This window comes from Mobula birostris, chromosome 3, assembly GCF_030028105.1.
Source record: "Mobula birostris isolate sMobBir1 chromosome 3, sMobBir1.hap1, whole genome shotgun sequence".
Classification (NCBI taxonomy): Eukaryota; Metazoa; Chordata; class Chondrichthyes; order Myliobatiformes; family Myliobatidae; genus Mobula; species Mobula birostris.
Window position 1 is genome coordinate 206,600,186 of NC_092372.1, and position 18,944 is coordinate 206,619,129.

The 18,944-nt window shown below is 40.4% G+C and overlaps 1 protein-coding gene across 1 annotated transcript in view; it reads left to right on the forward strand.

Annotated features, from left to right (window-relative positions):
* ncapg2 (non-SMC condensin II complex, subunit G2) overlaps positions 1–18,944 on the forward strand; it is a 111,123-nt gene that overhangs the window by 24,150 nt on the left and 68,029 nt on the right. The window contains exons 5-9 of the mRNA XM_072252062.1: positions 530–687; positions 1,575–1,709; positions 6,014–6,108; positions 12,388–12,457; positions 14,481–14,567. Coding sequence (XP_072108163.1) covers positions 530–687; positions 1,575–1,709; positions 6,014–6,108; positions 12,388–12,457; positions 14,481–14,567 — 545 coding nt within the window. The remainder of the gene's footprint in view (positions 1–529; positions 688–1,574; positions 1,710–6,013; positions 6,109–12,387; positions 12,458–14,480; positions 14,568–18,944) is intronic.

An 18,944-nucleotide genomic window follows, 5' to 3' on the forward strand; every position in this document is an offset into this window, starting at 1 on the left:
TTGGAGCTGTGAGGCAGAAGCTCTACTAGCTGAGCAGATGTGCAGCCATAATCTTGCCTGTGGATATATAAGGACTTTATATGATTTGACTAAGAAAATTTAGCCCTGTGAATAAATATCAATTTTATTTAAAATTCTATATTTGTGATAGAATATTAAAGAATCAGAATCGGGTTTATTATCACCGGCATGTGTCATGAAATTTGTTAACTTAGCAGCAGCAGTTCAATGCAAGACATAAAATAAAAGAGAAAAATAATAATAATAAATAAGTAAATTAATTACAGTAAACGTATATTGAATAGATCAAAGATCGTGCAAACAACAGAAATAATATATATTAAAAAAGTGAGGTAGTGTTTAAGGGTTCAGTGTCCATTTAGGAATTGGATGGCAGAGGGAAAGATGAGAGATAATAGTTCCAAGTTATTATTTGTATCTTTTCAATATTTTGAAAGGGTGGCAAAAACCAATAAATCTGCAGTAGATATAAAATCTTTTGATAGCAGTTTAATTTTATTCTTTTTAGGCATTATGCCAGTATTGCCTACACACCAAGGAGTGTTGAAAATTACAATCCAACGTTTGTTTGAGGCTTGGTGGGAGAAAGGATTGGAAGGGAAAGAAGAACTGGGGAAAACAGTCTTCATTATGTTGTTGGAGAAAAGCTTAATGGCAAAATTCTCGGTATGTTAATATTTATTGTTCTGAACATGAATTTTGCTGAATATTAATGTATTTCTTCCACTGTTATCAGATAGTTCTCATGAGAAAGAAAAGAGAAGTCATTACATGGCTCTCTATCTCTCTTGCTGTGATTATGTTTCTTCTTTCTCTGTTTGGTTCCTACAGATTGTCCTCTGTGCTTGAAGTTTATCTTATTCTTTCAAGCTATTTCTTTTTCTTAACTGACTTTTCATTATCCCCAAAATGTCTTTCTTCATACAAGAGCTGTACTTATTTTCTCACATATTTCTGTTCTATTCTTTGGTGTTGGACTCTTTGCCCTTAACCTTTAGATTGTAAGAGCTTAAGACATAGGAGTAGATTTAGGCCATTTGGCCCAGCAAGTCTGTTGCACCATTCCATCACTGATGATTTATTATCCCTTTCAACCCCATTCTTTTGCATTCTCCCTGTAACTTTTGACACCCTTACTCATCAAGAACCTATCAATATTTGCTTTAAAAATAACTAATGACTGGCCTCCACAACTGTCTGTGTCAATGAATTTCACTGTTTCACTACCCTCCTGCTAAAGGAAATCCTCCTCATCTCTGTTCTAAAGGGATGTCCTTGTATTCTGAGGTTGTGTTTTCTGATCCAAGACTCCCCGACTGCAGGAATTCTTGATATTACCATAATTTCATTTCCTTCATTTTATTGGTGAACAAATGCCGTGACTCATAAAATGTAAAGTTTCTGAGCCCCTGCTTTGATATGCCAAAACTTTCAGTGTATTCCCTTTGTTCATTACATAAAACATTACTTAAATTTTCTCATTATTTTTTGTGGTTCTTAGATGTCAGTACAGCAATTAAATGTTGCTTTCTCTTCCACTTCGTCATGCACAGAATGCCGATATAGTTCGACTCTGGCAGTTCCATCAAGCTTTGGAAAGTTTTGAGTTTAATTCAGAGGCCAGTAATGAAGTGAAGGATGCTCTACTTCAGTGCTTCATGAGTATTGCCCACATAAAAAAAGAAGAGGTAAGTAAAGGGATAATATTGCATGATTTTATGCTGTTTCAAGCCATAAAGCACTGTCTGGCTATATTTCCAATTAATAAATTCCATTCTGTTCATTATACAGTAAGTCATTAAATTTTATTTATTTCTATAACAGTAGAATGTGTGTCACGCTAGGATTCATCAATAGTTGTCTGACTGATGGCTGATTGTTACAGCAGATTCTTGAAAATGGTTGTTTAGTTTTAGGTTGTCCATGACTACTGTTCCATGAACACTATGTACTGCAATATGTGTTCGGACATGAAGACTTAGAATATGAAGGATTAACTCATTTCAGGATCAGAATCCTCTTCACACAGTATATCAGAATTAGGTTTATTATCACTAACATTTGTTTTGTGGCAGCAGTGCAGTGCAATATGTAATTACTCTAAGTTACAATAATGAAATATAATAGTGCAAAAGAGGAGTAGCAAGGCAGTATTCATGAGTTCATGGAACATTCAGAAATTTCATGGCAGAGAGAAAGAAACAGTTCCTATAATGTTGAGTATAGTTCTTCCAGGTGCCAGGGTACGAGATGTCTTGGATCGGGTCCAGAATATTCTGAAGGGAGAGGGCGAGCAGCCAGTTGTCTTGGTACATGTTGGTACCAATGACATAGATAGGAGAAGGGAGGAGGTCCTGAAGAGAGATTTCCGGGAGTTAGGAAGGAAGCTGAGAAGCAGGACCTCCAGGGTAGTAATCTCGGGATTGCTACCTGTGCCACGTGCTAGCGAGGGCAAGAATAGTAGGATCAGGCAGATGAATGCGTGACTGAGAGACTGGTGCAGGGGGCAGGGCTTCAGATTCTTGGATCATTGGGATCTCTTCTGGGGGAAGTATGACCTGTTCAAAAAGGACGGGTTACACCTGAACCCGAAGGGAACCAATATCTTGGCGGGAAGGTTTAATAGAGCTGTTAGGGAGGGTTTAAGCTAATTTGGCAGGGGGATGGGAACCGGAATGATAGAGTGGAGGAAGGGGAAAACAGAAATAAATCTAAGATAGTGAGCAGTGAAGATGTCAGGAAAGACAGGCAGGTGATGGGGCAAATTTGAAGCCATTGGGATGAGTTGCAGTGCAATAAAGTTGTAGTGCAATCAAAGCAAAAAGTACCAAATACTGGTCTTAAGGTGTTATACTTAAGTGCACGCAGCATAAGGAATAAGGTGGATGATCTTGTCGTACAGCTACAGATTGGCAAGTATGATATTGTGGCCATCACTGAGATGTGGCTAAATGATGCATGTCTCTGGGAGCTGAATGTCCAAGGATATACGGTGTATCGGAAGGATAGGCAGGTAGGCAGAGTGGGTGGTGTGGCTTTATTGGTAAGAAATGATATCACATCATTAGAAAGAGGTGACATAGGATCAGAAGGTGCAGAATCTTTATGGGTTGTGCTAAGAAATCGCAGGGGTAAAAGGACCCTGATGGCAGTTATATACAGGCCTCCAAACAGCTGCTGTGATGTGGACTACAAATTACAACAGGAAATAGAAAAGGCTTGTCAGAAGGGTAGTGTTATGAAAATTGTGGGGGATTTTAACATGTGAGTGGATTGGGAAAATCAGGTCGGCACTGGATCTCAAGGGAGAGAATTTGTAGAATGTCTGCAAGATGGCTTTTTAGAACAGCTTGTGGTTGAGCCCACTAGGGGATTGGTTGTACTGGATTGGGTATTGTGTAATGAACTGGAGGTGATTAGAGAGATTAAGGTGAAGGAACCCTTAGGAGGCAGTGATCATAACATGATTGAGTTCACTGTGAAATCTGAAAAAGAGAAGCTGAAATCTGATGTGTTGGTATTTCAGTGGAGTAAAGGAAATTACAGTGGCATGAGAGAGGAACTGGCCAAAGTTGACTGGAAAGGGACACTAGTGGGAAGGCTGGCAGAGCAGCAGTGGCTGGAGTTTATGCGAGAAGTGAGGAAGGTGCAAGACAGATATATTCCAAAAAAGAAGAAATTTTCAAATGGAAAAAGGATGTAACCGTGGCTGACAAGAGAAGTCAAAGTTAAAGCAAAGGAGAGGGCATACAAAGGAAGCAAAAATTAGTCGGAAGACAGAGGATTGGGAAGTTTTTAAAAGCTTACAAATGGAAACTAAGAAGGTCATTAAGAGGGAAAAGATGAACTATGAAAGAAAGCTAGCAAATAATATCAAAAGAGGATACTAAAAGCTTTTTCAAGTATATAAAGAGTAAAAGACAGGTGAGAGTAGATATCGGACCGATAGAAAATAGTGCTGGAGAAATTGTAATGGGAGATAAGGAGATGGCAGAGGAACTGAATGAGTATTTTGCATCAGCCTTCACTGAGGAAGATATCAGCAGTATACCAGACACTCAAGGGTGGTAGGGAAGAGAAGTGTGCGCAGTCACAATTACGACAGAGAAAGTACTCAGGAAACTGAATAGTCTAAAGGTAGATAAATCTCCCGGACCAGATGGAATGTACCCTCGTGTTCTGAAGGAAGTAGCTGTGGAGATTGCAGAGGCGTTAGCAATGATCTTTCAAAAGTCGATAGATTCTGGCATGGTTCTGAAGGAGTGGAAGATTGCAAATATCACTCCGCTATTTAAGAAGGGGGCAAGGAAGCAAAAGGGAAATTATAGACCTGTTAGCTTGACATCGGTGGTTGGGAAGTTGTTGGAGTCGATTGTCAAGGGTGAGGTTACAGAGTACCTGGAGGCATATGACAAGATAGGCAGAACTCAGCATGGTTTCCTTAAAGGAAAATCCTGCCTGACAAACCTATTATAATTTTTGAGAAAATTACCAGTAGGCTAGACAAGGGAGATGCAGTGGATGTTGTATATTTGGATTTTCGGAAGGCCTTCGACAAGGTGTCACACATGAGGCTGCTTTACAAGATAAGAGCCCATGGAATTACGGGAAAGTTACATACCTGGATAGGGTGTTGGCTGATTGGCAGGAAACAGAGAGTGGGAATAAAGGGATCCCATTCTGTTTGGCTGCCAGTTAGCAGTGGTGTTCCACAGGGGTCCATGTTGGGGCCGCTTCTTTTTACGTTGTACATCAACGATTTGGATTATGGAATAGATGGCTTTGAGGCTAAGTTTGCTGATGATACAAAGATAGGTGGAGGGGCTGGTAGTGCTGAGGAAACAGAGAGTCTGCAGAGAGACTTGGATAGATTGGAAGAATGGGCAAAGAAGTGGCAAATGAAATACAATGTTGGAAAGTGTATGGATATGCACTTTGGCAGAAGAAATAAATGGGCAGACTATTATTTAAATGGGGAGAGAATTCAAAGTTCTGAGATGCAATGGGACTTGGGAGTCCTTGTGCAGGATACCCTTAAGGTTAACCTCCAGGTTGAGTCGGTCGGGTGAAGAAGGCGAATGCAATGTTGGCATTCATTTCTAGAGGAATAGAGTATCGGAGCAGGGATGTGATGTTGAGGCTGTATAAGGCGCTGGTGAGACCTCACTTGGAGTACTGTGTGCAGTTTTGGTCTACTTATTTAAGAAAGGATGTGCTGACGTTGGAGAGGGTACAGAGAAGATTCACTAGAATGATTCCAAGAATGAGACGGTTAACATAAGAGGAACGTTTGTCCGCTCTTGGACTGTATTCCTTGGAGTTTAGAAGAATGAGGGGGGACCTCATAGAAACATTTCGAATGTTGAAAGGCATGGACAGAGTGGATGTGGCAAAGTTGTTTCCCATGATGGGGGAGTCTAGTACGAGAGAGCATGACTTAAGGATTGAAGGGCGCCCATACAGAACAGAGATGCAAAGGAATTTTTTTAGCCAGAGGATGGTGAATCTATGGAATTTGTTGCCACGGGCAGCAGTGGAGGCCAAGTCACTGGGTGTATTTAAGGCAGAGATTGATAGGTATCTGAGTAGCCAGGGCATCAAAAGTTATGGTGAGAAGTCGGGGGAGTGGGACTAAATGGGAGAATGGATCAGTTCATGATAAGGTGGTGGAGCAGACTCGATGGGCGGAATGGCCGACTTCTGCTTCTTTGTCTTATGGTCTTATGGCTCCTGTACCTCTTTCCTGATGGTCGTAATGAGAGGAGAGCATGTTCCCGGTGGTAAGGATGCTGAATCATAATGCCACATTGCTGCCTCCATTTATTTATGATTTAAGAAATGGGAATGACATTGAAGTAAAATGAACAGAGCTTTAAATGTATATCTTTTTGTACAGAATTCAATGTTTTGATTTTGAAATTACACTCAAATTTAACATCAATATGGAGCATGGAGGCTTTAATCATACATTTAAACTTCTCTTTCTTCTTAGGGAAGGCGTTTCCTAAGCTTTTTGTTCAGCTGGGATGTGGAATTCATCAAAATGATCCATGGGACCATTAGGAACCAGTTAACTTTCCTTCCTAAGTATGTACATATATTCAGGAAATAGCATGCTAGTGAATTGATTGATTTATTCAGTAATTTATATTAAGAGAACTTTGAGAAATTCAAGTCATAAAATTTTTCATTATGTTAGGAGTTTCTTTGTGTTATCTGAGTACCATTTTTTTTCCTTTGTAAATTTAGCAACGGTGATCACATCTGCATTTTAGGAAAGTAGGCATTTGAGGCTATGGCCCTTCATCAGGACTGGAAAGGAAGTGCCCTTCCCCTTTTCTTTCCAGTTCTGATGATGGGTCTTGGCTCAAATTGCCAACTGTTTATTCCTTTCCGTAGATGCTGCCTCACCTGAGTTCCTCCAACATTTCATCTTTTCAGACTACTCATCTTCCCACCGTCTCTTGCAAAAATGCCATCCCCTTCTTACAATTCCTCCGTCTCTGCTGCATCTGCTCTCAGGATGAGGCTTTTCATTCCAGGACGAAGGAGATGTCTTCCTTTTTTAAAGATAGAGGCTTCCCTTCCTCCACCATCAACTCTGCTCTCAAATGCATCTCTCCCCTTTCACGCACACCTGCTCTCACCCCATCCTCCCACCACCCCACTAGGGATAGGGTTCCCCTTGTCCTCACTTACCACCGCACCAGCCTCTGGGGCCAACATATAATCCTCTGTCACTTCTGCCACCTCCAACGGGATCACACCACCAAGCACATCTTTCCTTCCCCCCCCCCCCACTTCTGCTTTCCGCAGGGTTTGCTCCCTACATGACTCCCTTGTCCATTCGTCCCCCCCATCCCTTCCCACCGATCTCCCTCCCGGCACTTAATCCTTGTAAGCGGAATAAGTGCTACACCTGCCCTTACACTTCCTCCCTCACCACCATTCAGGGCCCCAGACAGTTCTTCCAGGTGAGGGGACACTTCATCTGTGAGTCGACTGTTATGATATACTGTGTCCGGTCCTCCTGGTGCAGCCTTCTATATATTGGTGAGACCCAACGCAGACTGGGAGACAGTTTCGCTGAACACCTATGCTCTGTCCGCCAGAGAAAGCAGGATCTCCCAGTGGCCACACATTTTAATTCCATGTCCCATTCCCATTCTGATATGTCTATCCACGGCCTCCTCTACTGTAAAGATGAAGCCACACTCAGATTGGAGGAACAACACCTTATATTCCGTCTGGGTAGCCTCCAACCTGATGGCATGAACATTGATTTCTCTAACTTCCGTTAATGCCCCTCCTCCCCTTCTTACCCCATCCCTTATTTATTTATTATTCCCCCCCCCCCTTTTTTTCTCTCACTTTTTTTCTCACTGTCCATCTCCTTACCTGCTCTTCATCTTCCTCTGGTGCTCTCCTCCCCCTTTCTTTCTCCCCAGGCCTCCCGTCCCATGATCCTCTCCCTTCTCCAGCCTTGTATCCCTTTTGCACATCAACTTTCCAGCTCTTAGCTTCATCCCTTCTGTTGTCTTCTCCTATCATTTTGGATCTCCCCATCCCCCTCCCACTTTCAAATCTCTTACTATCTCTTCTTTCAGTTTGTCCTGATGAAGGGTCTCGGCCCGAAACGTCGACTGTACTTCTTCCTATAGATGCTGCCTGGCCTGCTGAGTTCCACCAGCATTTTGTGTGTGTTGCTTGAATTTCAGCATCTGCAGATTTCCTCGTGTTTGCGTTCCTCCAACATTTTATGTGTGTTACTCTGGATTTCTAGTATCTGCAGAATCTCTTGTGTTTGCATTTTAGGAAAGAGCTTGCTAATGTAGTAGAAAGATACTCCAGCCATTAGCATTTGCCTTTTCATAACTGTTACTGAACTTTAATTATATTGGAGAAAACTGTTGTAGCCCCATTACCGGGCTCGTATGCAAACTTGGCTCCCTAGCCGGCTCTGCTAACAGCCTTGTGACTCAGCAGTGAGAAGGCCACCTTTCATAAACAAAAGTCTAGGGTCAGTATGACCAAACAGGAACGCTGTGATGTTCCAATTCAAGAAACCTCAATTTGAGTAAATGCTGTGCAAAAACTGCCCGTACACAATTGTCAGTTGGCAAGAAATAACAGATCGCACACCACATAAAATCATAAAGAATATATATTTTTTATGGAATACCCTAGTTTCCTTGTCTGCATAAGTCTAGGGAAGTCGACCTCTGGCCCTGGCAAACTTGTGAGATTGAGGTGCGATCCCACCCAAACCCCTTGTTTGTGTGGATGCAGTATAATTTGCTACCCTGTTACAAATTAGTGCCACGAAATGCATACGATTAAGAGATTTAGCTTTATAATTCTTAATTTGACGAAAGGACTAATAAAGAAAAGAACAAAAAATGAAAAGGGCCCATTTTAACAAAACGGTATACTGTGCACAAGTTGGAGCTCACAGCTCCCCCAAGTCACCGACTCTCAATCGAACTTGTCCTGGGCTTCGTCGAATCACGGCCTCACTCCAGGTCGACTCTTACGACCTCTTCTCTCCAGCGTCTTCCCTCTTCATCTCCTCTCGAGCAAAAAGGCCCGAGCCCAACCTTAGTGTCCCTCACCAGAGAAACCTTCCCTTAAATTTGACCATCCTATTTGGATGGTGCATATTTCTCCTCATCTCTTGTCTTCAACAATAACCCAAACATAAGCTGAAAGCAGACCAAGCTGAAAACAAGCAGCTCTCATAGAACTGCCAAGTGAAATATATACAGCATAACAGTAAAAATATGAACCAGGGTATTACAATTAATTTCAGCTTTCTCACACAGTTATTAAGAGAAAGAAAAGAAAAATAAAAGGGCCTATTACAGTTAAACCAGTTTAAATGTGCATATGGTGTTGGAGCTTATATTTTCCAAAAGCTGAGTATGACAGTTAGTCAAGGCATTGAGTTCTCATCACCAATCACTGGTAGAGCTTCCCATCTTGGACTCCTTCGTCTCGTGAAGCACTCCTTGCAATCGTGTCTTCCCATCGGATTGAATCCTACAGTCATCATTTCCAATCTTCTCTTTTCTGCATTTCCCACCAAAAAGATCATGAACCTTACTGGTGTCCATCTCAAATCTGTCTCCGCCCAGCTCTCGCCGGAACCTTCTCCCAATTCCACCATCCTGACTAGATGACACAACATTCCAAAATTGAATATCATAGCCCCTTATCTTTAGCTGAAGCCAAAACATTCTACCAGCAGGGCACACTGCTGTTACAGAAAGCTAGTTAATGACATACTCCACAGCATTAGCAGTAAAAATCTTAACCAGGGCGTTACATTCTCCCCCTCCCCCGCACCACCAAAAATTGTCATGTCCTCATGAGTTTGAAGCTTATCAAACTATTATTAATAACACAGTATTCAAATGAATTGTGTGATTTCAGGACCCCTGACCCATTTGTAAATGGCAGTAACGTATCTCACTATGGGGATAGATGCAACACTGTTTCACTGATGCATCATATCTGGGCAGTTTCCTGACTATTCGTGACCTTTTTATCTCATCTTCAGCATCTTCGCATCAGGCAGTCCTTGTGACCTTTCCTGTCTATTTGTGGATGCCTCCCCTCTGTCCATTACTTGTGTCTTTTGGCAATTCAGGTCCCCCTGCTACCCGACTGAGCTCAACTTCATCCCCAATTACGTCGGAGCCCAGCTTCCCTTCACTGTCTAGCATCGCGTCTTCCTGTTCACTGCTAGTCCTCCCTGCTACATCTGAGTCAGGGTTGGGAGATTCAGGAGTCTCTTCATCAATTCTTGAGGAGTTTGCATAAGGTAATGTATATCACACCCCCATTTCCTCATCCTCTGAGTCTGTACAGCATTCAGTGGTTGGGTCCTTTTCAGGTATTTCCACTGACTGCACAGGAGGAGAACAGAATGGCAGAGGTCTCCTACTAGGTGTAGGTTCCGTGTCAGGCTCTGGGTCAACACACACCTCCTGCCCTTGGGGTAAAAGGTGATTCCAATGGAGAATTTTGATAGAGCCATTCTCATCTTCACCCGTAAAACTGGCACATTTGGCATCTTGTTCTTCACTACATAAGGCATAGACCCCCAACGGTCAACCAACTTGTGCTTCCCTGGTAGCCCCAGGTTTTTTATTAAAACTCTTCGGGCATCAGTTGAGAGAATCTAATCTTTTGATCATATTTCCTCGTGTTTCCTTGATTTTGCTTGGTGGTAGAAACCGCAGCTAGCTCATAAGCCTTTTGCAGTTGTTTCCTCATGTCAGACACAGAACTGAGATATGTCTTCTGTGGCAGTACCTTCATCACCAGCTCCAAAACAGTCTACAGACAATCTCGCTTCGCGCCCAAATATCAAATAGTATGTTGACCATCTGGTAGCTTCCTTCTGTGTAAAGTTGTAGCAGTGAACCAAATAGTCATAGTCATACTTTATTAATCCCGGGGGAAACTGGTTTTCGTTACAGTTGCTCCATAAATAATAAATAGTAATAGAACCATAATATAGTTAAATAGTAATCAGTAAATTATGAAATAAGTCCAGGACCAGCCTATTGGTTCAGGATGTCTGACCCTCCAAGGGAGGAGTTGTAAAATTTGATGGCCACAGGCAGGAATGACTTCCTATGACGCTCAGTGCTGCATCTCAGTGGAAAGAGTCTCTGGCTGAATGTACTCCTGTGCCCAACCAGTACATTATGTAGTGGATGGGAGGCATTGACCAAGATGGCATGCAACTTAGACAGCATCCTCTTTTCAGACACCACCGTGAGAGAGTCCAGTTCCATCCCCACAACATCAAATAGTCAATATGCTGACTCAGTTTGTTCTTTTGGCTGATATCCAGGTTTCCAAGGACGTCTGAGGGTGATGGGGCGTGGTCGTCGAGTTTTCGACTCTATAAGTAGCTCAGTAATTTATGTATGAACCGACTCTCAAAATCCCTTCCCTGGACACTGTGTATTCTTCTTGGGAGACCATAATGATCAAAATATCTATCCCATAATACTTTGGTAACTGGGGATGCCATCTGATTCTCTGTGGGAAAGACTTGAGCATATATGGTATAGTGATCAGTGATGACCAAGACATTCGCAGCAATGCTGGAATCAGGCTCTATGGACAGGAAATCCATACACACTAAACCAAGTAGCCTCGAGCTCTGTAAGTGAGATAATGGAGCAACTCTTGTAGGCAGCGCCTTCCTCCGAGTACATCAGGTGCATGACTTATTGTACTCTTCAACTTCAGGCTTCATTTGGGGCCAATAGAACTGATCTTGACCAATCCATAGGTCTTGTCAAATCCCAAATGACCCGAATCATCATGAAGTAACTTCAACACAATCCTCCGATGCTTCTCAGGCAAAACTAACTGGGAACGAGGAGGCATGACCCTGTATAGAACTTGGTTTCTGAACTGCAGTTTGTCACATTCTTTCATCAGTAAGGGTATAGCAGGGTATTTTGTCTTTTCAACTTAGGCCATATCCCTTTTTGCAACAAATGACCAAATGGCACCTATACAAGGATCATCTCACTGGGCTGCTGCCAACTCTGCAGGATTTGAGGCAGGCAACTGCTTCGTATCCAGTGCAGTCAAGTTGCAATAAGCTTGTGGCATGGCACGATCAGAAGCTCCCAAGTGATCCGCAGCTCTATCATGCCATAGCCTTGCCTCTGATTTTCCCACTGTAGAACCTTCTTCCAGCTGACATCAGGACTGGGAAAATAGATAAGAAGTTAGAGCTAGAAAGGGAGGGGGAAGGGAGGAAGAAGTACAAGGTGGTTGGTGATAGGTGAAACCAGGAAGCTGATAAGTGGAAGAGATAAATGACTGGAGGAGGTGGATTCTGATAGGAGAGGATAGAAAACCATGGAAGAAAGGGAAGGGAGAGGAGCATCAGAGGGAGATGATGGGCAGGTAAGGATATGAGATGAGAGAGGAATACAGGAATGAGAATGGCGTGGGGGAGGGCAATTCCTGGAAGTTCAAGAAGTCGATGTTTTTTGATCATTACTGAATGTTTCTCTGGTCTTCCCGCTCCTTCTCCTTTCCTTAACTATGATACACCTTTACCTGCCCCCTTCCTACTCTCAGTCGACAGTAGAGAACCATATCACAATCAAGGCCATCATCACTTGTATCTCATGAAATTTGTTTTCTTTTTGCAGTAGCAAATCAGTGCAATACATAAAATTACTATAGTACTGTGCAAACGTGTTGGGCACCCTAGCTATATACATATATCTGCCTAAGACTTTTTCACAGTACTATGTTTACAACATTGTTCATGTTGTCATGTATATCTTGAAATAGCTAAGCTTCTGATTTCATTTTTCCCTCAAGGTCCATAATGCCTTTTGTAGCTGAAGTATACTTTAGAGCTTGGAGGAAGGCATCTGGATTGTTCCTAGAGGTTAGTGTTAATGATTAGAAGATACCACTCTCTTGTTAATCCTCGTATGTTTTTCAATTGCAATGTGAGTTTTGCCTGGAGATGAAGCAAGCCCTCTGTTTTATAAATTGAGAGATGGGGCTAAAATAGATACTTTTTCAAGAGTCAGGTGTAGTCCCTTGAAAGTTTATGGGGATTATTCTCCTCTTGGAATCATTTAGAAAAGAAAATGTACAAATTACCTCAATCAACTAGACAAAATAAACTCAAAATAATGGTACCTTGTGAATCAGTGTACTGTATATGCTGGTCTTTCCTTCCTTTCCATCTGCAATAGGTTCTTCTAATTGAACGGATCAAAACGTTTATGTGATCCCTTTGCATTTTTATGTACTGCTTGCATCATATTGCTAATCAGGAAAAAAGTGGAAAGTACAACAAAAGAGAATAGGTTTAGATCAGCCGATTTGCTTTTAAAGATTAAAATCATGATTGTAAATAGGGAAATTGAGTTATCTTGTATTTGACTGACTCGTAGAATGAGTTGAAAATGTTGAATACTTATTTGTTCCTATGTTTCCTATTGTTACTAAAGATTACAGTTCATTTTTCATACTCTTGTTTTATGAAATTAATCATTGGCTGCTACATGGTCACTGATTATTTGAATTATTGTTTTATTTTGTAAAGTTGATAGAAAAAGACAGTCAGAAACCACAAGGGAAATTGGTCTGTAAATTTAAAAGATTTGGCCCAATGAATCAAAATGGAATGACAACAGAATTTAATAGAGTGAGGTTGGGAATGTGGAACTTCAGCATGTTGACAAACTGTTATTAAAATTTTTTAAAAATGCTGGAATTATTCTGTAGGTTAAGAAGTAGATTAACTCTTTTCTCTCCATTCTTGCTGGAAAACAAATCTCCTCCTAAGTCTCAGTACTCTTGCAGACTGTGCCAGGTTTTCTTCCAGGATTTCTCTGTATTTTGCTGCATTCATTTTACCCTGTACCTTCACAAGCCTTCTAGGGCCTGCTGCAGTGAAACATCCCCAGAGTAAGATGCAGCCACCACCATGCTTCATGGTAGGTATGGTGTGTTTTTGATGATGTGTAGTGTTTGGCTTACGCCAAACATAGTGTTTAGTCTGATGGCCAAAAAACTCAATTTTGGTTTCATCAGACCATAGAACCTTCTTCCAGCTGACTTCAGAATCTCCCACATGCCTTCTGGCGAACTCTAGCTGAGATTTCACATGAGTTTTTTGTTCAACAGTGGCTTTCTCTTTGCCACTCTCCCATAAAGCTGCGACTGATGAAGCACCTGGGCAGCAGTTATATGCACGGTCTCTCCCATCTCAGCCACTGAAGCTTGTAAGTCCTTCATAGTTGTCATAGGGGTCTTGGCTTCCCTCACTAGTCCCCTTCTTGCACTGTCACTCAGTTTTTGAGGATGGCCTGCTGTAGGCAGATTTACATCTGTGTCATATTCTTTCCATTTCTTTGATTGACTTAACTGTACTTAAAGGGATATTCAGCGAATTGGGAATTTTCTTGTATCCATCTCCTGGCTTGTGCTTTTCAATAACCTTTCTGTGTAGTTGCTTGGAGCATTCTTTTCTCTTCATGGTGTAGTTTTTGCCAGGATACTGACTCACCATCAGTTGGACCTTCCAGATGCGGGTGTATTTTTACTAAATTCAATTGAAACACCTTGACTGCACGCAGGTCTGAAAAAACAAATCTCCATTTAATTATGTGACTTATAAAACCAATTGGCTGCACCAGTGATGATTTGGTCTGTCATTTTAAAGGGGGTGGGGTGAATACTTATGCAGTCAATTACTTTGTGTTTTATATTTGTGATTAGTTTAGATCACTTTGTAGAAATCTGTTTTTGCTTTGACACGAGTATTTTCCTGTTGATCATTGATTAAATCACTGTTAATAAATGTTGTAAGACAATAAAACATGAAAACTTTGGGGCACTGTAAAAGGGACATGTTAGTATATTAAATACCTCTAGCACATTTTCTCCTCTTTCAGACTATTGAAAACTGCTGTATCCAGGATTTTATGCATCACGGAGTTCATCTTCCTCGGAATTCTCCAGTTCATTCTAAAGTGCGAGAGGTGTGTTCAATTTTAAACCATTTCATTTAATATAAGGTTGCACAGTTGGTCCTTTGTAACTGAGCAATTATTAATATATCCAATTACTGTGAAAAAAGTGATTTATTTTGTCTTCCCCTTCAATGTTTTTTTCCTTTAAAAAATATCCAGTTCTGAAGCCTTAATTTTCTAACAAAAACACATACCTATCAGATTGAGACCTGTTTATATTTTTACACAATCTCTTTTTAATATGATTTTATTTCTCATGTTGGTAGATAACAATGTATAAAATAAGGTTCAAAAGGAAATGTATTTGGAAAAAAGCCTGCATTACGTTAATAGTTTGGACATTATGGTGTAGATGTTTCTTCTTTGAATTTTGTACATAATCAAAATCAGATTTATTATCACTGACATATGTTGTGAAATTTGTTGTTTTGCAGCAACAGTACTGTGTAATGCATAATAATATACCGTAAATAGTAATAAGAAATATATAAAAAAATTAGTTCAAAAAGAGAAAAGAAAAAGTCATAAATCTTGCAGTTTTTCATTGTTTTGGATATATGGAATTGTTTAAATATAGTGTGAAGTTGTCCTTTTGGGAGAGTGATTACATGATTTTTTTAAAGAGATTCCTAAGTCTTTAGTACTTTCTTCCTTAGTCGACAGTGGAAGCAAGGTCCTTGAGTATCAGAATGGCCAAAATTTATAGGTATTGATAAACAAGGAAGTGAAACATTGGCTAGGGTGGACCGGAATAAGGATGATCAGATCTGCAAAAATCTTATTAAATAGCAGAGCAGGCTTGAGGGACCAAGCAGCATATTCCTGCCTCTAGATCATTTTTATGTTGTTCTGCTTTAATGCGTGTTTCCAGAATGTGAATTAGGTATAAAGCAATTGATGAATTGGGAGATGCTATTTGTATTTTGCAGGCTGAATCAGTTATAATGTGATTTTGATCATGAACTAAAAAAATACAGTTAACTTGGGAATTGACAGGCAGAAAACGTGCTGTCTTGAGGTAAAACAATCTGGGGGTGTATGGGGGAGCATTATTTATATATAACTTCCCATACCATTGTTTTAAGAGCATAAGCTGGTGGTTTCGCTTTGGGAGACCTTTTTAAATTGACAAGTAATTGCTTTAATTGATTCTTGTGCAAGGATTCTTTATTAAGCAATGTAACATACATTAGTATTTTAACTTGCAATGAAATAAACTTATCACTATTAAAAGCTTTATTTCTGAAAATCCTGCAGGAAAATAACTTCATTAGTAAGAGTGTGAAACCGCCTACACCCAACCATCTTTTTCCCTGTAGACACACCTGTGTTTATACTAGAATGTCCTTTAATATGAGGCTGGAAAGACTGGGTACAGGCCAAGTCGAGGTTGTGAAGCCCAGGCCTGAGAGCATTTCAAGGAAGCAGGGCCCAGGTCCAAGAGTGAGGAACGGGCCAAGGTGTGGTTAATTTAAGTGCTGGGTCAGATTGAAAAGGTCAGGGTGTCTGGGCTGGAGGCAAGGGATGAGCCGGTGTTCATCTCGCTGCTCGGCAAGGTTTATTCGTCTCTGCTGAACCGAGGCTGTGGCCTGTAACTAATGGGCTCTTGGATCAGCTGCGACTGGTTTCATGGCGATGACCTCACATTTGTGAACTTCAGTTCTGAATGTCATTTACCTACTTCTTATTGTTTGTACAAATTGTGTTTTTTTTCCACGTTGGGTATTTAATGGTCTTTTTTAATGAATTCTTTGTTTTGTATCTGCCTGTAAGGAGACAAATCTCGAGGTTGTATATAGTACAGATACTTTGATAGTAAATGTACTTTGAACATTGAGGTTTCTTAAGAATACAACATTTGCCTTATAGAAGAACTACCTTTATAAGGTGTCTTTATTACAAAGCTAAAGGCCTTGCTTGTGATATATGGTCTTGAAGGTAATTCAAATAGAAAATTTCCTTTAATTTAAAAGAGGGGTTGGGTTGTGTACGCAGAATTTTGGAAGCTAGGAATGTGCTTAAAAAGGAGGACCTCAAAGGTATAAACCTAGATTACCAATACCGTATGCTATGAAATAAGCAGGTGAATGTGTGGCAGGAGAAATGATGAAGGAGTAAGAACTTTGGATTCCTTAGGAAGTGGGGCCATTTCTGTAAGAGGTGGGATCTCAGTGGAAATAAGACCAATAACTTCATGGGTTGGGGTTTTAAGCCAGCTTGGCAGAGGGATGAAACCCAAGGAAAGAACCAAATGGAAGAAAAGCTAAGCTTGAAATAGAAGATGGGGTTTCAAGTGAAAGGATGTTTAGGAAGAGAAAAATGAAAGGAGTAAGCAAAATTGCAGAGTAACAATAACCAAAGTACATCAGCGAGAAGAAGCATAAGAGGGCACCAAAAAACAGAGTAAAGCAAAATGCTAAGATAAAATAAAAACTAGAGACTCATTTTCTGAATGCATAAAACATTCATAATGATGCATAAAATAAACTGCTAGAAAAACTCAGCAGGTCAAACAGCATCTATGGACACAAAGGGATACATCAAGATTGAGTATACAGTAGATATAGAAGGAAGATGTCTAGTGTATTAAAGAGAGGATAAAATGTACTGGTTGGTGATGAGTAGAAACACTTAAGGCAGGGATAAGGTAAACCAGATGGAGATGTGAGGGGGTTGTGGGGAAGGTGGGTTCAGTATAGCTAGGATAGGAAAGATGAACCAAAGAAGAAACCCAGCTAGATGGTTATGTGGTTGATTTCTTTTCATGATTTCCTCCATTCATTGTGTCCCCATTCATAACAAGGTACCTTCATAATAACGTAAACACGAGGAATTCTGCAGATGCTGGAAATTCAAGCAACACACATCAAAGTTGCTGGTGAACGCAGCAGGCCAGGCAGCATCTCTAGGAAGAGGTACAGTCGACATTTCGGGCCGAGACCCTTCGTTCTGACGAAGGGTCTCGGCCCGAAACATCGACTATACCTCTTCCTAGAGATGCTGCCTGGCCTGCTGCGTTCACCAGCAACTTTGATGTGTGTTACCTTCATAATAAGGTAATTTGACTATCTTTTATGATATGTGGGTGTGAGTTGGTCAAGGATGGGAATTGAATATGCAGGGATTTTTGACATTTCAAAAAGAAAACAAGATTGGAGAGGGAAGTGGGGTAATTTTGTTAAAGGATGAGTTCAATGCAACGTTGAGGAAAAATTTGGCTTGGTAGCTCTGCTTGAGTAGAGATAAGAAATAATAATAAATCACTGATGGGACAAGCTGTACTGTAGAAGACTATAAATGAAGAAATAATGGGGCATGGCAAAGTTCAATAAGGCATTTTAGTCTATGAAAATAGATTAAAGGGCAAGATTTGTTGCTAGTGGCATATGAGAATGTTTTGTAAATTTAAGTAAAGGTATATTTTAATAAGAACGAATGGCTGTATGGCAGTATGAACCTTGCATGGCTAACTGAAGTCAAATTGAAAGAAAAGACAGACAATGTTGCGAAGATTAGTGTTAGGCCAGAGAACAGGGACATCTTTAGAAATCAACAACAGTCCCTATAAATATAAAGGGAGAAGATAAATAATGAGAGTAAACTGGAAAAATACAAAACAGGAAGGTTTCCATAGGTGTAATAAAAGTAAACATTAATGTCTTGGAGAATGAATCTGGGGAATTAAGTGGTCAATAGAGAATTGTTAGAAATTCAAAATAATTATCTTGAATTAGTTTTTTTGGTAGAAGATGTTTCACCTTGCAAACTTCCTTTTCCCAAAGCTCCATTCTGAAAACCACTATAGAGCTAATATAACCAAAATTTCACACCATCTTACAAGTTTCTTCCCACAGGGAGTTAAAATCTAATCACTTATTCTAGATACCTTCCCACCCCTGCCCCACCCACCATCCCTCCATTACCTCGGTCACTGCAATGCACTGTGATTACTTTAAACAACTTTAAAAAATGCATTCACATGCATTGTAAATACATGTAAGTGTTTATGCATATTTTATTTCATATCTGTACTTTAACCCCTTTTATTTTAATATAATTTGTTAATCTTTAGAATCGTTGAATATTGATTTTTGTTGCAGGTCACACCACCACATCATTGCAAATTCCTAATACATGTAAGTGTATAAAGTGAGCAAAGTTGATCCTTGATCCTTAAATAAAATCCCAATAATAAGAAATAATCATGGACCACTGAGGGGGAGGAACTTTAGAGAGCCTCTAGGACTAGAAATAAAATACTAGGCAAACTAATAGGGTGAAAAGCTGGCTTGTATCATGGTCCTCCTGGCCTGTATTACAGGATTTTAAAGGAATTGGCTATAAAGATGGTGTGTACAGTATATGTTGGTTAAAATTTACTGAATT